The sequence below is a fragment of the Clarias gariepinus genome, chromosome 24 (genome assembly GCF_024256425.1).
Source record: "Clarias gariepinus isolate MV-2021 ecotype Netherlands chromosome 24, CGAR_prim_01v2, whole genome shotgun sequence".
Taxonomy (NCBI): domain Eukaryota; kingdom Metazoa; phylum Chordata; class Actinopteri; order Siluriformes; family Clariidae; genus Clarias; species Clarias gariepinus.
Genome location: NC_071123.1, coordinates 13,234,279 through 13,258,390, shown reverse-complemented (window position 1 = coordinate 13,258,390; position 24,112 = coordinate 13,234,279). Strand labels below are relative to the sequence as shown.

General features: G+C 40.7%; 1 protein-coding gene across 3 annotated transcripts in view; it reads left to right on the top strand.

The window, feature by feature from the left end:
* Window positions 1-24,112, top strand: part of mvb12ba (multivesicular body subunit 12Ba) — a 110,630-nt gene that overhangs the window by 13,639 nt on the left and 72,879 nt on the right. For all 3 annotated transcript variants that reach the window (XR_008356274.1, XM_053485447.1, XM_053485446.1), the window contains exons 2-3: window positions 1,016-1,135; window positions 2,342-2,449. Coding sequence is in view for 2 of the 3 variants with exons in the window: in XM_053485447.1 (XP_053341422.1) it covers window positions 1,022-1,135; window positions 2,342-2,449 (222 nt within the window). In the remaining variant the exon portion in view is untranslated. The remainder of the gene's footprint in view (window positions 1-1,015; window positions 1,136-2,341; window positions 2,450-24,112) is intronic.

The window sequence follows — 24,112 nt, the reverse complement described above, 5'->3', positions numbered from 1 at the left end:
CGAGTAACGCTGTTTACGAGTGTTCTGGAAGACAAGTAAAGATTTTTAATAAATTTTTACTTAAAAAACGAGCGTTGTCGTGGTTTACGAGCTCCGAGTATCATGTATAATGCATGCGCTTCTTGTTTTGACACCGAGCGTCGCGTCATCACAACTGAGCCAACAGTTTTTCTCTGTCTTGCACTGCGGGTGTTCATCTCCCCTGCTGGGTCTTAGTGCTTGTCTCTTACTGGTATAATCAATCAGTGTGTGTGTGTGTGTGTGTGTGTGTCTTTCTTTCTCTTGCGCTGCAGAGTGTGTGTGTTTCTTTCTCTTGCGTTGCAGAGTGTGTGTGTTGTGTGTGCGTGCATAATTTGACACCGGTCTCTTTCTCTCTCGCCTTTACTGTGTGTCAGTGTTTGAGTGTGTGTGTTATGTGTGTGTGTTTTTCTTTCTCTTGCACTGCAGTGTGTGTTTTATGTGTGTGTGCGTGTAATTTGACACCGTGCCAGTTCACACACACTCTCTCTCGCCTTTAATGTGTGTGTGTGTGTGTGTGTGTGTGTGAAACAGAGAGGGGGTGCTTCACTTACATGACCGGCACGGTGTCAAATTACGCAGCGCAGGAGAGAGAAAAACACACACACACACACACACACACACACACACACACACACACACAGCGCCTGTGCGCATAAATGAAACACTTATTGGTCGGGATTTATTTTTCCTTTTTTTAAGGTAATATGCAGGTTAATTTGTTTAATTTTTACTTTATATTTTGTGTTTATTTTTATGTATTTATTTTTTTGGGCTGTGGAACTTGGCTTCCGGAAGGAATTATGCTCGTAATCCGAGGTTACACTGTATCTGTTTAAGAAGTCTGCATTATTATGACAAAACCATTTGCTATTCCATACATACCATAACATTTATGTAACCATGCTGTTGTGCCCTCTTTAGTGGAACCATGCTATAGAGCATGTTGACTGGGTTTTGCTCATTCTTAGACTTAGTTTGTGTTTTTTGTGCTTAGAACTGAATGATGCCTGAGGTACGAGAGTTGTCAGACGCTCTGCCAGAGATGCTCATGGATCCCATCACTGGTGTAGGTGTTGTTGCCTCAAGAAACCGAGCACCCACAGGCTATGATGTGGTAGGTGTCCTGGCACAAGGTACTTATCGGACAATAAACAAAGCATTCCTAATGATTCAGCACAACTGGTTTCTTATAAAAAAAAAAATCAATGTATATTTTGTAATTATTGTTCTTTTGCTAATTAATAGTGTGTTCTGATAAGACATATAATACAGAGATGGATTTTTCTATTGTGTGTCCAAGTGTAGTGACTGTTCATGATTGTGAGGTGTATATTACACAGTGCATATAAACACCATAACCAAATACATTTAAATTCAGTTTTTCACAATCCCTATGTTTAAGGTTAATACACATGCCATAATATAGGTAATTTAGAATCATTACTTTATCTTAGGAATGTGCCGTGTTGGAGTAATAGTAGAAATATGTAGTTCAGCTTTTATTTCTTCATTGCCAGTGGCTCAGATTTTTACATAAACTTGAAAAGTATTTGCTTTTAAATTGTAAGTTGTTGGTTTGTAGCCCTGATTGCTTTCACATTTTTTTTTTTTTTTTTTTTATTCAGTATTTCCAAAAAAATTCTGTTGCATTGAAGTCAGGGACTTGTGATGCCCACTCCAACATTTCAACATGCCCCAAAGTGCCTATGAGACTTCAGAAGTTTTAGGAGTAGAATAAATAAATTTTAATTGCATAGTAAGTAAAATGTACATTTTCAGAAAGATATATTGTCTTGTCTGTTGAAGGAAGTAAAATCAGTTATGGCTACCCCGTCGCTGAAGGATTGATGATACCATGGACCATGACAGGGTGTGCAATTTTTTTTGCCATTACAGGGTAGAAAATTTTTAAGTTAGCATTTAATGACAGTTGTCAATTCACAGTTGGCGGTTACTATGTATTGGATAAAATATTTATTAATATTTTAATTACTTTTAATTCAATTTAGGGAATTGCAACTCTGTTTCAGAGTGATGGGTGGATCAGGGTAAGAAGAGATGCTTACAAGCCTGTGGGGGCAGTGTTTGATCTTGGGTGCTTCTGTTGGTCAGTTCTAGGCTCAGCAAATAATAAATGTACTTTTTTATGTGAGCAGAAAAGCTTTCTCTTAGTGCTGGAGCTTATTCTGTTGCGCATTATGTTTTTCCAGGAGCTGGGTTGCTGAGCACTTTATACCAACTGCCAGTGACAATTATAGGAAAGCAGATATTTCTAACAAAAGGACACACTATCCCTCATATATACATTTTTTTCCCAAAGGTTGCACAAACCACAGATGGAATTGATGCTGACTTGTGGAAAGATGGACTTTTCAAATCAAAGGTGACACGCTACCTTTGCTTTACCAGGGTCTTCTCCAAGGAAAATGTAAGTAAAGTTAAGGCTTTATCTGTCAGGAAACTATGAATGGCTGTAATGGCTTCAATTACATGTTGTAAAATGTGAAAATAAAAACGTTTTGAATAATCCTATTCTCCTTTATGACAATGGAGATCTAGTTGATTATCACTGTAAAGCCATAGCTAGTTTGAGGTGCTCAGTAATTAATTGTCATACTACTCCCCCCATCGGTCTTTAGATAAGGAGCCCCTGCAAAAACAAGTAAGACAGTATGACTAAATATTTAATAAAAAAAAAATAATAATAAATACTAAATACTAATGTTGGGATGAGTATTTGTACAAGCAGTACAGAAAGTGGGGAGGAGAAGAGTATGGGTGAGAGAAAGAAGAAATGGGTAGGTAATGGATAAGGTCAATCTCAGTGGAAAGAATGGGGGAGAGAGGGACCAAGAGGAAACAGGTAGGTGTGCTCTCAGGCATGTAATGAATAATGTAATGGTTTCGGCAGACTGCAAGTTGGGACTCTATTAGTCAGGTGTAGCTCAACTTCAAGTAGGCTTTATTATACAGTTAGTACACAGTTACATTTACTTTATTATACAGTTAGTACACAGTGAATCGAAACAACGTTCCTCCAGGACCAAGGTGCTACATGCAACATAAATTTACAACATTAATTAACATAGACACTAAACTAGCTAACCAAAAGGGCCTAGTTAGCTGGCTAGCAGAGACAGGACAGAGAGACCTAACATAAATTACAACATAAATTAACAGAAAAACTAAAACTAGCTATCTAAGAGGCCTAGTTAGCTGGCTAACGAAGACAAGACAAATTGACCTGACAACATAAATTTAATAACATAAATAAACAAAAACTAACTAGCTAACCCAGACAACATAAAGTGCATGTGCAAATGTGCAAACAAGAGCAACAAAGTGATGGTGCGACAAACACAACATAACATAATACTTTGTGGTGTTGGAGTGATGAGTGCAAAAAGTAATCCTGTAATAAATATTGTGCAAAAAAGGGCTTTTGTTGCTTAGTCAATCCAGTCTCAATGTTTTGGGGTAGTTGAGTTAAGCGGAGTGATAATGTTTGTGTGTGTGTTTATCAGTCCAGTCCCTTTTTGTTGAGAAGACAGGTGGCTTGTGGAAGAAAGCTGTTGCACAGTCTGGATGTGTGTGGCCGAATGCTTCGGTACCTTTTTCCAGATGGCAGGAGTGTGAAGTGTGTGTGAGAGGGGTGTGTCAGATCAGCCACAATGCTGGTGGCTTTGCGGATGCAGTGTGTGGTGTAGATGTCTTCAATAGAGGGGAGAGGGACCCCAATGATCTCTGCTGTCCTCACTAACCGCTGTAGGGTCTTGCAGTCCTATATGGCACAGTTCCCAAACCAGACAGTGATGCAGCCGCTCAGAATGCTCTCGATAGTTCCTTTATAGAAGGTGGTCAGGATCGGTGGTGGAAGCTGGGCCTTCCTCAGTCTTCTCCGAAAGAAGAGACACTCGTGGGCTTTTTTGTGCAGGGAGCTGGTGTTGAGGGACCAGCTGAGGTCTCCAGGTAGATGCCCAGGAATTTGGTGCTTTCGACGATCTCCACATAGAAGCTGTTGATGTTCAGCGGAGAATGGTTGCCTCGTGTCCTCCTGAAGTTAACAACCATTTCCTTTGTCTTGTCAACATTCAGAGACGGGTTTTTGTCTTTACACCAGTCTGTTAGCCTCTGCACTTTCTCTCTGTACGCTGACTCGTCGTTATTGCTAATGAGACCCAGCATGGTCGTGTCATCAGCGAACTTGATGATGTGATTTGAGCTTTGTGTTGCTACAGAGTCGTGAGTCAGCAGTGTGAACAAATGATGTAGCTGTGAAGGCAGAGCCAGAAGGGAAAAACACATGAAGGCTTCCGGAGTGGACATGTGAACATACCAGTTCACAAAAAAACTATGCTTATGAGTCCCCAGATCTGTTCATTTACCTAAAGAAAAAATATTCACAAAACTTATGACTAAAGAAACATTTTTTTACCTTACAGTAAGGTCAATAAGTATTTGATCACCCTGTGATTTTGCAAGTTCTCTTACTTAGAAATCATGGAGGTGTCCACAATTTTCAGCATAGATGCATTTCCACTGTGAGAGACAGAATCTAAAAAAGAAAATCCGGAAATCACATTGTATGATTTTATTTTACAAATTTATTTGTGAATTACTGTGTCAAATAAGTATTTGATCACTTGCTTATCAGCCAGGTTTCTGACCCTCAAAGACCTGTTATTTTGCTTTTAAATAGTCCATATGCTTCTTACGGAACCACTCCTTGGTTTTCCTAGCTGTGCACTTTGAGTCATTGTCATGTTGGAAGACCCAGCCACGACCCAACTTTAATGTTCTGACTGAGGGAAGGAGGTTTTTGCCCAATATGTCACAATACATGGCCCCGTTCATCCTCTCCTTAATACAGTGCAGGCCTCCTGTCCCCTGTGCAGAAAAACACCCCCAGAGCATGATGCTTCCAGCCCCATGCTTCACTGTAGGTATGGTATTATTGGGATGATACTCACCATTCTTCTTTCTCCTCCAAACACGGCAAATGGATTTAAGACCAAAAAGTTCTACTTAGGTCACATCTGACCACAGGACTTTCTCCCATGACTCCTCTGGATCATCCAGATGATCCCTGGCAAACTTCAGACGGGCCTGGACATGGGCTGACTTAAGCAGGGGAACCTTCCGGGCGATGCGAGATTTTAAACCATGACGTCTTAATGTATTACTGATAATAGCCTTGGAAACGATGGTCCCGGCTCTCTTCACGGCATTGACCAGCTCCTCCCGTGTGGTTCTGGGCTGATTCTTCACCATTCCTAGCATCATTGATACCCCTTTGGCTTTAGACTTTGGCTGATTGTGGGGTGCACAGGTGTCTTTATGAAAGTTAACGACCTCAAACAGGTGTTACTAATTTAGAATCATGAACTGAGTGTAGCTGGACTATTTAAAAGCAAAATAGCAGGTCTTTGAGGGTCAGAAATCTGGCTGATAAGCAAGTGATCAAATACTTATTTGACACAGTAATTTACAAATAAATTGTTAAAAAAATCATACAATGTAATTTCCGGATTTTTTTCCCGGAAGTAAGAGAATTTGCAAAATCACAGGGTAATCAAATACTTATTGACCTCACTGTAAACACTGACACTGTGTCTTAGTCCCAATCACTAATTGGAAGGCTATTCCATAACTGTGGCCCGTTATAGTGCATTCCATTGGTGCATTTCGCCACGAAGGCTAGTACTACCAGTCAAGGAAAAGTAGCATTTAAAAAAAAACATGTAAATAGAATAAAATAAATAGACATTAAATTTCACTTAACTTTTATCTGTGGTTTTTTTTCTCTGGTTTTCTACCTGCTAGCTTTCTTAACAACATTCTATGACCCATGTTCTATGTATTTACTTAACACTGTGTTAACATTAAATGTATGTTACTTGCTTTGCTTGGCTTTCGGTAACCGGAAGTATGTTCGACTGGCTTGGTCGCTCATATGCCAAAAATGCTTTATATGCTGAGGTAAATTTCTTGGAAAATTTTTGTTCTTGGGGTTAGAGTTTTCTGTTGTTCCTAGTTGATTCTACTTCATATTACCATTAACACTTGGCTGTGAAATATTTAGTAACGAGGAATTTTCACAACTGGACTTATTGCATGTGCAAGTGGCATTCTATCACTCTGGAATTTACTGAGCTCTCCTGTGAGCGACTCGTTCTTTCAAAAATGATTGTAGAAGCTGTCTGTATGTCTAAGTTCTGTAACTATTAAAGCGATTGGACCACCTGAATGTAATGATTTGAATAGGTGCGAAAATACTTTTGGCAATATATTTTTGCAAATTTGTATGTATATATGTGTGTGTTTGTCGAAGAAGAAGAGGAGGAAGGCGTGTTCGTAAGCAGGGAGAGAAGAGGAAAGGCAAGAGTTTAGGAGTGATAGTGGGGACTTTGAATGTTGGGACCATGACAGGGAAGGGAAGAGAGTTAGTTGATATGATGCAGAGAAGAAAGGTGGATATACTGTGTGTACAGGAGACCAGGTGGAAAGGTAGCAAGGCTAGAAGCTTAGGATCAGGGTTCAAATTGTTTTACCATGGTGTGGATAGGAAAAGAAATGGAGTAGGAGTTATACTAAAAGAGGAGTTTGTAAGGAATGTTCTAGAGGTGAAGAGAGTATCAGATAGGGTGATGAGTCTGAAGCTGGAAATTGAAGGGATAATGTTTAATGTTGTTAGTGGTTATGCCCCACAGGTAGGATGTGAGTTAAAAGAGAAGGAGAAATTCTGGAGTGAGTTAGATGAAGTGATGCAGAGCATCCCCAGAGGGGAGAGAGTGGTGATTGGGGCAGACTTCAATGGACATGTTGGGGAAGGGAACAGAGGTGATGAAAATGTGATGGGCAGGTTTGGTTTTCAGGACAGGAATGTAGATGGACAGATGGTGGTGGACTTTGCAAAGAGGATGGAAATGGCAGTGGTAAATACTTTCTTCCAGAAGAGGCAGGAACATAGGGTGACATATAAGAGTGGAGGCAGAAGCACTCAGGTCGACTACATCTTGTGTCGACGTTGTAACCTGAAAGAGATCAGTGACTGCAAAGTGTTGGTAGGGGAGAGTGTAGCCAGACAACACAGAATGGTGGTGTGCAAAATAACCCTGGTGGTGAGGAAGGCGAAGAGGACAAAGGCAGAGCAGAGGACAAAGTGGTGGAAGCTGAGAAAGGAAGAATGTTGTGAAGTCTTTAGGGAGGAGTTGAGACAGGCTATTGGTGGTCAGGAGGTGCTTTCAGTTGACTGGACAACTACAGCCAATGTGATCAGGGAGACAGGTAGGAGGGTACTTGGTGTATCATCAGGTAAGGGGAAAGTGGACAAGGAGACTTGGTGGTGGAATGAGGAAGTCCAGGAGTTTATACAGGGAAAGAGGCTAGCTAAGAAGAAGTGGGACACTGAGAGGACTGAAGAGAGTAGACAGGAGTACAGGGAGATGCAGCGTAAGGTGAAGGTAGAGGTGGCAAAGGCCAAACAAAGAGCATATGAGGACTTGTATGCTAGGCTAGACAGTAAGGAGGGAGAGGGGGATCTGTACAGGTTGGCAAGGCAAAGAGATAGAGATGGGAAGGATGTGCAGCAGGTTAGAGTGATTAAAGATAGAGATGGAAATGTACTGACAGATGCCAGGAGGGTGATGGGAAGATGGAAGGAGTACTTTAAGGAGTTGATGAATGAGGAAAGCGAAAGAGAACAAAGAGTAGAAGAGGTGACTGTTGTGGAACAGGAAGTAGCAAATATTGGTAGAAGTGAGGTGAGAAGGGCGTTGAAGAGGATGAAGAGTGGAAAGGCTGTTGGTCCTGATGACATACCTGTGGAGGTATGGAAGTGCTTAGGAGAGGTGGCAGTAGAGTTTTTGACAAGTTTGTTTAACAAGATCTTGGAGAGTGAGAGGATTCCAGAGGAATGGAGGAGAAGTGTATTGGTGCCAATTTTTAAGAACAAGGGAGATGTGCAAAGCTGTGGCAATTATAGAGGTATAAAGCTAATGAGCCAGACAATGAAGCTGTGGGAAAGAGTAGTGGAAGCTAGGTTAAGGGCAGAGGTAAGCATTTGTGAGCAGCAATATGGTTTTATGCCTAGAAAGATTACATCAGATGCAGTATTTGCTTTGAGGATGCTGGCGGAGAAGTACAGAGAAGGTAACAGGGAGTTGCATTGTGTCTTTTTAGATTTAGAGAAAGCGTATGACAGGGTGCCAAGAGAGGAGCTGTGGTATTGTATGAGGAAGTCTGGAGTGGCAGAGAAGTATGTTAGAGTGGTGCAGGACATGTATGAGAGCTGTAAGACAGTGGTAAGATGTGCTGTAGGTGTGACAGAAGAGTTTAAGGTGGAGGTGGGTCTGCATCAAGGATCAGCTCTAAGCCCCTTTTTGTTTGCTCTGGTGATGGACAGGATGACAGATGAGGTAAGACAGGAGTCCCCTTGGACTATGATGTTTGCAGATGACATTGTGCTCTGTAGCGAGAGCAGGGAACAGGTGGAGGAAAATTTGGAGAGGTGGAGGTATGCTCTGGAAAGCAGAGGAATGAAGGTTAGCCGCAGCAAGACGGAATACATGTGTGTAAATGAGAGTGACCCTGGAGGATCGGTGAGGCTACAGGGAGCAGAGGTAAAGAAGGTGCAGGATTTTAAGTACTTGGGTTCAACGGTCCAGAGCAACGGGGAGTGTGGAAAGGAGGTGAAGAGGCGTGTACAGGCAGGTTGGAATGGGTGGAGAAAAGTGTCAGGTGTGTTGTGCGATAAAAGAGTATCAGCGAGAATGAAAGGAAAGGTGTACAGGACAGTGGTGAGACCAGCGATGCTCTACGGCTTAGAGACAGTGGCGCTGAAGAAAAGACAGGAGGCAGAGTTGGAGGTAGCAGAGCTAAAGATGTTAAGGTTCTCTTTGGGAGTGACAAGGATGGATAGGATTAAGAATGAGTTTATCAGAGGGACAACCCTTGTTAGATGTTTTGGAGATAAAGTCAGAGAGGCCAGATTGAGGTGGTTTGGACATGTTCAGAGGAGAGATTGTGAATATATCGGTAGAAGGATGCTGAGGTTGGAACTGCCAGGCAGGAGGTCTAGAGGAAGACCAAAGAGGAGATTTATGGATGCAGTGAGAGAGGACATGAAGTTAGTTGGTGTGAGAGAAGAGGATGCAGAGGATAGGGTTAGATGGAGGCAGATGATTCGCTGTGGCGACCCCTGAAAGGGAACAGCCGAAAGACAAAGAAGATATGTGTGTGTTTGTGATGTGTATACAGTAAAACCTCAGATTGTGAGTAACGCAGTTTGTGAGTGTTCTACCAGACAAGCAAAGATTTTTAATACATTTTGTCTTAAAAAATGAGCAAGACTTGTTTTTTTGAGTACCAGGTATCATGCATGCGCTTTTTGTTTTGACGTTGAGCGTCAGGTAAGGCAAAAGAAAGTCTCATTAGAAGGTTAAAAATCCATTTTCTCCCTCTCTGTTGTTATGTGTGTGCATTGTCTGCACACGTAATTTGACACCGTGCCGCATCACACACTCTCTTGGCCCTTAGTGTGTGTGTGTGTTTCTGCTCTGTTAGGTGTTAATGTCCAGATCTCTAAGTTTGGTGATTAATTTAGAGGGTAAAACAGTATTAAAATTTGAGCTAAAGTCAACAAACAACAGTCGTGCATAGGTGTTTGTATTGCCCAAGTGTGTAAGTACAGAGTGCAGCGCTATGGAGACTGCATCATCTGTGCTCCTGTTGGCATGGTAAGCAAACTGGTGTGGGTCTAGTGAGGATTGAGTCCTTTAGGTGTGTCAGGACCAACCGCTCAAAGCACTTCATAATGATGGGTGTGAGTGCTACGGGGCGGTAGTTATTCACGCACGTTGGGCTAGAGTGTTTCGGCACTGGCACAATCGAGGTAGATTTAAAGCACGCTGGTACAGCTGCTTGGGCAAGGGATATGTTAAAAATGTCTGTGAATACCCCAGCGAGCTGCTCTGCACATGCCCTAAGTACGCGCCAAGGGATACCGTCTGGTCTAGCAGCCTTGTGCACGTTGATTCGGCTCAGTACGTTGTAGATGTCAGATGAGGTAAGTGTGATGGGTGAGGAGGCGATCTTGGTGACATTTTCTTTATTTTATTTCTCAAAGCGAGCATAAAAGTCATTAAGCTCATTCAGAAAGAAGCCATTAGTGGCTGTGGGAGTGGAGTGGCTGGGTTTGTAGTTGCAGATGGCCTGGATGCCATGCCACATGCGCCGAGGGTCAGAGTGTAAAAAGTGCTCCTCTAGGTTTAGTTGGTAGCAGTGTTTGGCCTTTTTGATGCGCCTCTTCAGATAAGCCCTGGAAGTGCTGTAGGCCTGTGCATCGCCTGATCTGTAGGCAGTGTTGCGTGCCTTTAGTAGAAGACGCACCTCCTTGTTCATCCATGGCTTCTGATTTGGGTATGTGGTGATCTGCTTCTGGGTTTTGACTCTGTTTATGGTAGTGTTGATGTAATCCAGAACAGAGGAAGTGTAGCTATCAATAAAAGCAGCCTCCGGGTAAACAGTTTGTTGTTTGCTGATGGCCGCATAAAGTTTGTTCATAGCAAGCTTGGCATCAGCGTCGGGAGGGATGTAAGCGGCAGTTATAATGGTGGAAGTGAACTCCCGTGGCAGATTAAACAGTCTACACTTGACCACGAGAAACCCCAGGTTAGCTGAGCAGTGTCTCCCAATAATAACAGAGTTCGTACACCAAGCATTGTAAACATAAATGCACAATCCTCCGCCTCTGGTCTTACCGGAGTCATCCACGGTTCTGTCTGCCTGGAATGTGTGGTGCTCAGCTAGAGCAATAGCATTGTCCGATATATCACTGTTCAGCCATGTTTTAGTGAAAATCATAACATTGCAGTTCCATATGGCCGATGTGGTGTTAGCCTTAGCTTAGCTCTTAATCCTCCGCGCTTTCCCCATCTTTGTTTACGGTCTCGACGCCACCTCGAGCACTTCCGCCCGGCCGGATCGAATGCGCAGCCTCGGATGTTCTGACGATCTCAGGAACGAGTTGAATATTCTTGATAAAACTGTCGGGAATGTGCAAACCAATATCCAAAAGCTCCTGTCAGGTGTAAGATGTAAAAGCACTACTGTTCTGCACAAACAGACCAGAGAAGAGCAAATAAAATACAGCAGAACTGCAGAAACTGGAGAGACACTGAGCCTCGCGATGTGTACACGCCGCCATCTTGGTCTTATCAGTGAGGCTGTCTAAGTTAAGTCCACATTGGTGCGTGCATGCGTGGTTTTGTGTGTGAGGCGCAAAAGTAGATCACACGTATTGTACAAAAAAATAGGCACTGCAGTGCACCGGATACCAATATTTACATAACAATTTTAAACAATATTTTAAGTGTGTAAGTAAATGTATATGTCTGGTATATTGTATGTGTGTGCGGGAAAAATGAGTCAGCCTCACCGGTTTCAATGAATTTAGTCCGGGAGTACGATGATAGAAAATGCCTGTCCTGTAAAGCTGTCCCTATGGTGAATAAACCTAATTTTGGAAAAATCCTCAACAAGACAGAGTTCACAGTACAACTTTGAGACAAAATGGCATTTTATCAAGCGCGCAGTAACCACCATGTAGCATTGTTCTACCCTGATGTGTTTTTGGCGTGCCTTTAAACAAGGTCAGCTGACCCTGCTGCGTCACCGGGATTTCCCTCTCAATTTGTATGCGCAGTCTTGTGAGAGTATAATGAGTGTTTTGTTTTTTTATGCTTTACATTGTATAATTGTGTCAAAGGTGTACAAGACTCACTTTGTCGGAGTCTGACTTGCAAACATGCTCCCGGAATGGAATTTGTTCTGTTTGGACTTACTGTACGCATGAGGTGCTATACAGGCTTTTCCACTGATGAAGACTTTTGATTGTTGATTGTTTTGTCTCAGGGTCATACACCCAAGTTTGGTCACCAGTAATAATCCTTAAAATAAAGAGCGGGCATTTTGATGGAGTTCTTGGCAGATGTGATGTTCCTTCTGCTTTTAGGTCAGCAGCCTGGGGACGAACTTGGCAGAAACATGGCACAACTGTGGCAGCAGTGTTATGGATATTTCTCCAACAATCATCATGCACAAGTTGCCGAATGGTTTTGCCATTTTCAGGGATTGTGCTTGTTAAAGGTCTTTATGATCTCGTTTTCTCATTAAACGCACGTGTCACTTAAAACACCTTCTCTACATCAGATACTCTCAATACCGAGAATGAATTGAGCAATGAGAATTCTCGGGTATAGTCATTTCAGTCAGACTCCGTTATCATTAACAGATAATGCTAGCAAAGCGTAGTTAATCAAGTTTCTTGTAACTACGGCTCCAGTTTAAATGAGAATGGCTACACTAGTTCACCTGGTTATTTAATTAAAAGGGTAACTTTTACGGATTATTGACTAATGACTATTTTGCATTTGATGGCAGACATTATTGGGACTCTCATGTTAAAATCACTACAGATTCCTCATATACTGATGGCAAACAGAGAAGGTTGATATTTTTATTGCTGCTTTTATCTGGCAATGTGCAGCCAAATCCAGGCCCTGAGTTGCAGTGTATTCCATTGCCATCTGATGTGAAATCCATGTCTGGGTTGAGTGTTAATTCACCTTAATGTTCGCAGTTTATCAAAAATGGATCTGCTCAGAATTTAGGTAAATTTAACAGATGCAGATATTGTTGTGTTATCTGAAACCTCAAAATCAATCACTGATATGGATATTGGAATGGTTGGTTATAACGTGTATCGTGCTGACAGACCTAGGAAGGGTGGTGGGGTTGCTATTTATGTCAAATTTAAATTTAATATGAAGTTAATTTATTCAGAATCAATCAGTAAGCTGCTGGAATTTCTGGCAGTGAAGGTGGAATTGGTCAAGGGCCTTTATGTTACTGTTGTTGGATGTTATAGGACTCCTTCTGCCCTGAGTATTCCATTGCAGACTCTTATTCAACTCTTATCCAGATTGGACTATTCTGAAATTATTTTAGTAGGTGATCTAAACTGGGACTGGCTGAAACCTTGTTCAGATGAATTTAAGTCATTTTTTGTTTCTGTCAATTTTACACAGCTAATCAATTCTCCCACTCGTCCAAATCTTAAGTACCAAGAGAAATCCACCTTAATTGATTTAATTTTGACTAATGCCCCGCATAAATTTTCTGCTGTTGGTGTTTTTTGCAATGACTTGAGTGATCACTGTGTTGTTGTTGCTGTAAGGAATACTAAGATGCCTAAATGTAAACCTCGAGTAATTTGTAAGAGGAATCTCAAAAAACTTAATGAACAGGGTTTTTGTCTTGATTTGTTTAATTGTGATTGGAGTAGAATAGAGCTGATTCCCGATGTGGAGTCAGTCTGGATCTTTTTCCGGGATAGTTTTTTGCAAGTAATAAGTAGACACGTCCCACTAAAGGGATTCAGAGTTAAGGGGCGGGACAATCCCTGGTTTTCCTCTGAGTTTGGAGACATTCTTCATGACCGCAATTTAACTTGGCTTGTTTTAGGCAGTTAAGAAATAAATGTTCTTCTTTTATTTAGAAAGCAAAATCTGACTTTTATCTGTCAGCCACTACAGACATCTTAAATGATCCTAGAAAATTTTGGAAGTCTATAAAATCACTTTCTTATAAATATTAATGTTAATGTAATGATATTAATGTTCCTTCTTTTATTATGAAAGGGTCTGCAGTAGTTCATTACAAGCTGGAGATATTGAACCGTTTTAATAAGCATTTTATTTAGTCTGGTTCTTTCTTTGACATTGCTTGTCCTTCTACTGAGACACCTTTTAGAGATGTACCAGTCTCTACAAGTGTCTTTAATTTTACTCCTTTCTTACTGGCTGATGTTGAAAAAGCCGTAAAAGGGCTGGCTCCTGAAAAACCTCCAGGACTTGATTTTATAGAGCCCTACTTATTTTAAAAAGCTGCTGATTATGTAGCACAGCCTCTAACGTACCTTTTTTAATCTTACTCTAAAGAGCAATACTATTCCCAAAATATGGAAATCTGCATTTGTTTGTCCATTATTGAAAGGGGGTGACCCGTTTAACTTAAATAATTACAGGCCAATTTCTAACTTGTCTGTTTTGGCCAAAACGCTTGAATCCCTGGGGAATGATCAGATGAAAGACTTCCTCTATGTACAGGACATTTTATCCTCAGTTCAGTCAGTTTTAGAAAAAAAACATAGGACCATCACAGCTGCAATGAAGGTGATAAATGACATCTCTGTTGCTCATGACAAGAAGCAGCACTGTGCATCACTTTTTCTTGACTTGTCAAAAGCTTTTGACACGGTTGATCATGATGTTTTAAAGATTAGGCTTCTTAACTCGGGGTTTTCAGAGAATACTGTCTCTTGGTTCTCAAACTATCTTAGTGACAGAACCCAGTGCTTTAAGCATGATGGTGTTTAATTTGGTATTTTACCAATTCTTAAAGGGGTTCCACAAGGCTCTGTGTTAGGCCCTCTTTTATTTACTATTTATATAAATAACCTTGATCGGCATGTGTCTGTTGCAAATTTTTATTCAGATAACAGTTATTTATTGCTGTGCACCTTCTCTTAAACAAGCCATTGAACATTTACAGAATGCCTTCACACTTTGGTCCAGGCTTCCAGGTCCAAGGCTTCGTTACAGCTGAAATTTGTGCTCAATGCGGACAAAACCAAACTTACGTTCTTCACGGACCCTCGGAATAGATCACTGAATGTTCCCTCAGTGATTACTCTTGACGGATGTGAAGTACAGACTGTTACAACTTATAAGTATCTTGGTATTGATGATTGCCTATCATTTAAGCCTCATGTTCACTTTTTAGTGAGAAAGTTGAGGCAAAAATTTGGTTTTTATTTTTGAAATAAGCTGTGCTTTTCTTTTAATGTTAAACGGCTAGTGGCATTCACTTTTTTTTTATCTGTGCTGGACTATGGTGATATTATATATGCATTCATTTGCTCAATGCCTTCATATGATTGACGCAGCCTAGCATGCATCGCTGAGATTTATTACTAATTGTAAAGCACACAGTCACCACTGTGAGTTGTACTCTCATGTAGGGTGGTTTGCTTTGTCCACACGGAGGCTTTGTCATTGGTACACATTTATACTGTATATAAGGCTATTCTTGGTGTGCTTCAATCTTATTTATGTTTACTACTTATGCAAAAAAGCACTGGTCATTACTCTCTCCGATCTCAGGCTGTTGTCTTGCTTTCTGTTCCACATATTAGTACTGAGTTGGGTAAAAGGGTCTTTGTTTATTCTGCACCATTTACATGGAATTTACTGCAGAACAATAAAAAATTTAGTAAATTGATTCCTTTGAGTGTTTTTAAGTTAAAAATTAGTTGTTAGTTGGACTCCCTCATATGTCAATGTTTTTGATTGAGATTTCATTGTAAGTGCAAAATTTGGCTTTTAAACTGTTTCTATTAATTTATTTGCCTATATTTATATTTGTTTTTTTTGTATGTATGTAATGTGATGTAATTTAGCTGCCCATCTTGGCCAGGCCTCCCTTGCAAAAGAGATTTTTAATCTTAATGGGCTTCTCTTGGTTAAATAAAGGATAAAAAAAACCTCTTTACCTCCCAACAATATGATTCGGTAGCATTCTTGCCAGCCATAAGTGTTTAATCTAGACTAGATTTCCTTAAAGTGTCCCTAATCAATTGTTAATTACATGTATAAAAATGTACAATTAATGTACAATAAAATGTTGTTCACTGGCATTTAAATAATGTCTGTATAAATAAAAGAGAGGTTTTGTCAGTGCATTGGTGAGAACTCACTCTTTCAATGATATCTTTATACATTGGAGCACCCGAAACCAGTCTAAGATAAATTTCTGTCTGCATATCTGTATGTCTGTATAGCTGATTTTGTCTCGCAAAACTGGCTGGACAGAATTTATTTAATGAAACTGCCAGTTCCTTGCCTGAAGTTAAATCTCTGCCATAAATGAGGTCACAATGTTGAGTATGAAGTCCAGTACTTTTTTGGATGAATATAGCACTTTTCCCTTAAGGTGAGTCGTGGCTCTATCACTTAACAGAGCCAATCAATGTGATACCTTACGTGATAGTATATATAGAGTTTGCAGAAAACAGAAACGACCGTAATGCACCTACATAGCGCCCAAATCCCCACAAAACATAAACAAAGGCTGAACACAGCATGGCTGTGACCTGCAAAGATGAATAGACAAATCAATTTTGCTGGAGACATTTTAAGACAACACTTAATCTTTATTTAGTCTAGTTTATCGACTTTTAGTTTTCTCCCAACAGGGAGTATGTTTGGTTGATGGCGAAAGAATTACAGCTTGGCATAAACAAGGTGTAAGATACTCAACCTTTCAAAAAAAACTTTCTTTGTATTAATAAGTTAGCCAGAGAGTTCTGCTGCATGGAAATCAGTGATAATATTTTAGGTTGAAGCCCACACAGACGTGTACATGGGCTTCAACCTCAATATCACTGAATACCATAAAGCTGATCATTTATTTTTTAGCTTTAACCTTTTAACAATTTCCTCCTGTCAACATCAAGCATTAACGCTAGTTTTGAATAATCACATAAAATCTGCAAGTGTGTGGCTATTGAGGACCAGTTCAGTGTATGCTGGACAGGCTTAATAAGCTTCTTAGAAGGGGGTCTGTTGTCTGAAGCACTATTTTGAACCTGGGTGGCGATCCAACACAGCCAACACTCCAAGGGCTGGTATATATACTTAGGGGAGGAGCTAAAGAAGTTGAGCTAGAAGTTGAGTAAGAAAAGCTGACATTAATGAAGTTGTAATGTTCAAGTGTACTGGCTGTAGTGTATTGAATTTAAGGTCTAACTGTGATCTGAGAAAACAGAAGTTGTCCATGATCCACCTTTGTCTCTCTGTAGTTTTCACATCTGCCTGGACTCTTAGACTTCATCAGCTTTACATGTGTGTCTTTAGTTAGTTGTGAGCATCAGCTAAAGGAATGTTAATTAAATGGTTATAATAACATAAATACATGAATTTTTTAAAATGTTTAAGTTAATTCTGTGATTTAAAAAGCTTTAAGAGATTGTAATCAATCATAGTTAAAAAAAAAAATGGTAGTAATCCCGACCAGGTACACCTAATTCCATAGCATAAATGCGATGTAGTCATGGGGTGTATCCTTAAACCATTCCACTATCAATATATAAATAATATATAAATGTAAATAGAAAAAGACTTTGAACAAATGGACATTATGGATATGCAGTAAGCAAGACAGTTCAGATACCTATTTTAATTGATTGTGATTGCAATTAATGATGTATGCATTAAGTAATTAAACCATTCATTGTTTCTCCTTGTTTAACGAAACAAATCGAAAGTTATTTGAAGATGCCAGATCAGTTACAATGCTAATAAATATAGTTGCAAGCAACGATGAGCGTGTAATGTGTGTTAGTATATGTGTGATGCCTGTGTGAGACGTGACTTGTTAGTGTATGCGTGTGATGTATGTGTGATGTATGTGAGAGAGATGTGAGTGTGTGTGTTAACATTTGTGATGTGTGTGTCTGTGTGTGTGTACGTGTGCGCGTGTCTGTGTGAGTATGAGAGTGTTAACATTTGTAGTGTGTATATGTGTGTGATGTACAAACGTGTTTGTGCCCGAGTGTGTGCACGTGTGTATGTTCGTGTGTGAGTGTGTGCGTGCGTGTTTAAGTGTTAACATTTGTGATGTGTATGTGTGTAGAATAGACCGCAGATGCTGGGGAAAAAAAACATCACACTATGATGTTACTCAATGCCACGATGACGGGCCCAAGTACCCTGTGCCATCGCCTCCTGGGTGCATCGCACAACATGTGTGTTATTTGAGCATGTAAAGACCTACAAAAAAAGCCATCCTCGACCCGCTGCACCGCGCAACGTGCACATGTCACACATTATGACATAATAGGGCTTATGTCAATCTGGGCCCTAAATATTTGTTGTCTGTGTGTGTTAACATTTGTGATGTTTACATGTGTAAAATAGGGCGCAGATGCTGGAAAGCTATGATGTTACTCAATGTGATGTCACTAAATGCGTCACTGAATATAATGTCACTCAATATAATGCCACACAAAGTTATTAACCATTTATTATCGTTAGTTTAAGGCATTGTCACGGCTGACTCATTTGAGATATCAAAAATCCCTTTACAATTTTGGATCCTTAATGTCTTTAGATCACATCGGCCCAGTTTGATGGCGATTGTATACATTTACATTTACATTTAGGCATTTGCAGACGCTCTTATCCAGAGCGACTTACAAAACGTGCTTTAAAGTTTACATCATTGGATACATATTGTATAAATTCCCTAGAAGGAAAATATCAAAATCCATCGGGTATGTTTTTGCCAACGACCCAAAATAACTGGCCTTCTGTTAAGTTGAGCCCAGGACATGAAAGTTGTTCGGCTCAATGAGCTCTAAATGCGTACCGGGTTTCGTGTGCCTTTGTGCAAGTGTTTGAGTTATGCAGCAAAATCTCTTGTGAGGGTCCTCGAGGTCCTTGTGCCATGCCCATGGCCCAGATTCCAACTTGTCTGCCAATTTTCATGAGTTTTTGAGCATGTTAAAGGTCCTACACATTCCATTTTTCATTAAATGTTAATATGATCTTTAGGGTCCTAATGAAAACTTTGTATTATACGTTAATTAAAAATTCAAAAGGATTGTTTAAAAAAAAAACACTACTTTTACTTTTAGCTCTGTTCTTAGCAACCTGTTTCAGTACATGCTTATTTAAATGCTCATGACCTCTGCTGAGCCCGCCCCCCCCCCAGTTCTGTGGGGCGTGTCTTCACAACACACGTGGGGTATAGCCACGGAAGTGTAGTCCAGTGCGGGCAATGCTTTGGACTGCATTTGGAATGCAGTCCAAACTGGAAAACGCTGAAATATAGAGCCTGAGCCTGTTTTCTTCAGTCGTTTTTGGTTTGATTTAAGTATGGAACCTACGCGGAAGTTTGTAATATCGCCTGACAACGCAGAAATTAAAAGAATGGACATGCATCGACTCGATTTGTCTTTCTCATCACTGCATGGGCATGAATTAACGGGCTGTTACGCTGCCGCGAGCAACAATAACATAAAGCGGAGAAACTTACCGAGAGAGATACGGACGCGATGTGTTTACTGATGTGTTTACATGACTTCTTAATCTTCGACAGACATCGTTATAAACCATCTAACGTAACAAAGGTAAGCATAATATAGTTTTTCGACTACCCACACAGTTTGCAACTAGACAATCACCTTAATGCATTGTTTATTATAAACGTGCGATTAGGGATTATATAGAGACGGATGTACATAGAGAAGAAGCCATAACCATGTTCTATGAGAGTATAAGTTAACTTACACTCCGCATTCATCGTGATTATTAGAAAAGGCGATCTGCAAAGAGTCATACAGTAGTAAAAGGAATTACTCACTGAGCCTGGTGAAGATGAAGCAGGAACACGAAGCGTTAGTACAGATCCATTTTTTTAGGAGCAGCTTCCTAGTAAAACCTGCTTTATATTGACCCGCGTTTATAAAGCAGTCTGGTGAAAAATGATTAGCGCAAACATGAACGCATTTAGGTAAATCGGCGGGGACGTTAGCTTCAAAAACTAAATTCAGCCACTGCGTCCTCAGTGGCTCAGATACCTAACCCTAGGTAGGTACCCTAGGTCACTAACCCTAGGTAGTGAATGACGACTGCTGTGTTCGCTATTACACCCAACAACTGTACACCACACTCGCTTAGGCGCCATTTTGCTTTAGCGGCGAAAAACAATGGCCGACAGCTTCTTCTCACTCGGGGCGGGTCTTTGCTAAAACACCAGTGTCAATCAACTAGTGTAGGAGCGGCCTCTGTCGGTGTGGCATCACATCAACAGGCGTTTGCGATTGGCCTGCTTTCAGAAGGGGCATGTTATTGTAATAAATGAAAAGAAAACCACTGGGCGGCTCTTTATCATCGTAGAGTGGTTGTGTACGCACTCTCCTAACACACAGTTCAGTCCAAACAGCTTAAAAAAGTGCATGTAGGCCTGTATGACCCCTTTAAAAAAAAGTCCAAAAGCGTGAAAAAAATATATATACTCAGCAAAAAAAGAAACGTCCTCTGACTTTCAACTGTTTTTACTTTCAGTAAACTTAATGTGTAAATATTTGTATGAACACTAAAAGAGTCAACACCATAAGACATAAACTAAAAATGTTTCACAATGTGTCCCTGAATGAAGGGACGCTCAAAATTAAAAGTACCAGTCTCCTCCTCATGGACTGCCTATTGCGGACAGTCTGAGCACTGATGGAGGGATTGTGTGTTCCTGGTGTGACTCGGGCAGTTGTTGTGGCCATCCTGTACCTGTCACGCAGGTGTGATATTCGGATGTACCGATCCTGTGCAGGTGTTGTTACACGTGGTCTTCCACTGCAAGGATGATCAGCTGTCCTTCCTGTCTCCCTGTAGCGCTGTCTTAGGCGTCTCACAGCGCGGACATGGCACTTTATTGTCCTAGCCACATCAGCAGTCCTCATGCCTCCCTGCAGCATGCCTAATGCACGTTCACCCAGATGAGCAGGGACCCTGGGCATCTTTCTTTGGGTGTTTTTCACAGTCGGTAGACAAGTCTCTTTAGTGTCCTGCGTTTTTAGAACTGTGACCTTAAATGCCTACTTTCTGTAAGCTGTTAAAGTCTTAACGACCATTCCACAGGTGCATGTTAATTAATTGATTATGGTTAATTGAACATGCATGGAAAACATTGTTTAAACCCTTTACAATGAAGATCTGTAAAGTTATTTGGATTTTTACAACATTATTGTTGAAATACACAGTCCTGAAAAAGGGGCGTTTCTTTCAGGCTGACTCGTTTGAGACATCCTCAATGTTTTTGAGACAGTTGCACAATAAACGGGTTATAACCTAAAACTCCCCATCCGCCGTAATCGCTATATTCAAAGCAAAGCCAGCTCGCTCTTTGATTTAAACGTGAGAGCAATGGGTTTCCTTCCTCTGTGCTCGGTAATGTAGGCTACAGTCACATTTATTAACAAGATGGGATTAATTTCTTCAACAGAAGAAACAACAAACATGCTGTTTACACTTTGGTAAATGTATGTTGCTAATAAAGGTAACAATTCAATTTGATTTGTATAGCGCTTTTAACAATAGTCATTGTCGCAAATCAGCTGTACACAATCAAAAGAATAATTTTAGTTTGTATGGAATGTGAATGTGTATCAATCAAAATGGTCAGATTGTCCCTGGTGAGCAAGCAGCGGGCGACAGTGGCAAGAAAAAACTCCCTGAGATGGTAATAGGAAGAAACCTTCAAAGGAACCAGACTTAACAGGGAACCCATCCTCATTTGGGTGAAACAGAGAGCAGGAATTTATTTGCATTTATACTGTGTTAGGTGGCAGCCAGTTCAGCTATAACAGTTGATGTTAATTGATGTTAATATGGAGTCCAGGTAGTTATTGGAGACTCGGGTAGACTTGTAGGAAATTCCAGTCTTGAACTATCGAGCAACTGCAGCCAAGTCAAGTCCTCAGAGAAACAGCTGTCGACACCACTCGAGGCCAGAACTGTCTTCATGGTAGAGTGACACCAGACACCAGACACCAGACGCATCCCAAAGAGAATACGGGGCATCCATGCGACGAGATTTTCAAATAGAAGCGGGGCACCAGGAAGGGTCAGACAGGTCCGGAGGGCAGAGGGAGTCTGGATCACTGGCAGCTCAGGAACGACGTGTAGCTCGACAGAGAGAGGGAAGAGAGAGAGGGGGAGAGAACAGAAGAGGGGAGAGCAGAGGAGGAGAGACAACAGTTAGGTATGGTCGCAGTCACATAATGTATAATGTAAATGTTCAGTAGGTACCCAATTGGTATGGTTATAACCGTCGCGCTCACCACCGCGTAAAAACGACAGTGGCCAAAATAAATCAGCTGCATTTTAAAGTAATTCGTAAAATGGTAGCCAGGTGGCGCAAAGTGACATTTTCACTCATCGCAGTTTTAAAATACAATTTAGTCATAAAGACGTTGTATCGAAGAAATACAATAGTGATAGTAATTTCCACACGAGTTCTGTACTTTACACAACAAATATGAAAAATCTGAACCAGAGATATGTACTGTACAATAATGAGTAAAAAATTTTGTTGTTTAGATCAAGTTCACTAGCTAGCAATTTTATTTGTACAAAGTATAAACTGTTATATAGTGTATCTCAGTATCAGTTTATTGTTATTTAAGTTCTGGGTTATTTCAGGTACTTTAAACACATTGTTGTGTTGCTCATGTTGGGTCATATGAGATGTAGTGGGTCATTTACAAATGAACACCTGGTTGGGTTATTTTGACCCAACAACTGGTGTAGGTGCATGTTATTCACAAGTTCTGACGCGTGTCTTTTGTTACACAGTTTCACTGACGACTTCAGACTTTCGTTGATTTCTTTGTCTCTTGTTTATTTTCAACATCGAAAACAACGGTTGTTACAGTTTCTTGCATAAATCCACTGTAGTCACGACAAGTCGCTTGCTGTGTTCTGTGGCTTCGATAGATTACAGTTACTACAACTCATTTTACTGTATCTTTTAGCTTACTGTCTCACGGTCAAAAGCTTGTGTGCTCCACACCTTTCTGTATCCTTCCGTGTCTTAACAACAACTAACGTGCATGATAGACATGAAACTGCATAACTGTGGGAGGATGTCACAGAACAACTCATGAAATGATGTCACAATACAAATTATGAGTATGATACTTAATTCTTAATGCTTAACTAATAAACTGAAATAAGATAAACATAACAACAAATCACAAGAATGAAATATGGCCATTACAACTGGTTTATTCCTTATTCTTTCGTTTCCCCAAATGGCAGCCTCAGAAATGTTTGAAATGTTGTTATTATTATTGTGTAACAGGTGTAGTTTAAAGAGTTATTTAGGCAAGAATGTGTGTATATACAGCTTTTCCAGAACAGATGTAGACTAATGATTATGAATGCGTCAGGGGAAAAAAAGCAAGCAGACTGATTCTGACCATTTTAAAAATTCATTGGTAAATTAGTGATGTCTTTGATTTCGGCTGTGGTGATGATGATAATCATGTCATCTCTTCGTCTCCGCAACAGTGGATGTGCCAAAAATTCACTTTTCATACGAATTACATCATCTACATTTTTTCCATTAGTTTGTATAAAAGCAGACGCATATACACGCGAGTTTCAGTTCATTTTCTGGCCCGCTCAAGTTCACCAAAAACAATACAGAACAACGCACCTTGTTTGCTTTCAAAGATTTAAAAATCATAAAGTTTTTCGTTATTGTGAGTGCACTTAAATAAAAGTAGAGTCTTATAAAGGCTATGTAGTTTTGTATAGTTTTAGCACATTAATCTGAGTCCTCATCTGTTACATTTTTAAGGACAATAGTTTTTTCATCCTGTCACAGTGTGCGCCCAAATCAATATCGCTCCCCGCTCACTAGTTAGGCGTCCTTTCCTTCAGGAACGTGGCCCGGAGCTTACAGTGAGCTATTCTTGCTAATGATCTTGGGCTTGCACCCCGCGCTATAAAATACTCGGGGTCTGTTGGGTTACAGTGGATTTTACTATGCAGTGTGAGTGCGACGCACGCGCAACAATGCGGAAGTGCGGCATGCAAGCGGGGCAAATGGAACGCGCCCCAGGGATTTCAAAGAAGAGAGAGGTGGGAGGGGCCGATCTGGTCATCCGTGGAGAGCAAAGTCAGTGCGGGCGGACGGAGGCAGGAGCTACTGTCCTCGTGGTCCCACCCTGTCCGCTGCTCACCGCTTACCAGCCTGTGCACTGCCAACCAAAACCAAATCCTTCCTTTCTATCCATATTCCTTTAACCTTTTCCTTCCCATTTTTTCCCGTAAGACCTTGCATCGAGTCCGTGCGAGCCCGTGCACTTAGGGTCGAACCCGTTAAATGGTCTAAATGTAGTCAACAATATTAAAAAAAACTTTTTATTGTTCTTGTTTTAATGTTATTTTAAAGTAAATGAAAC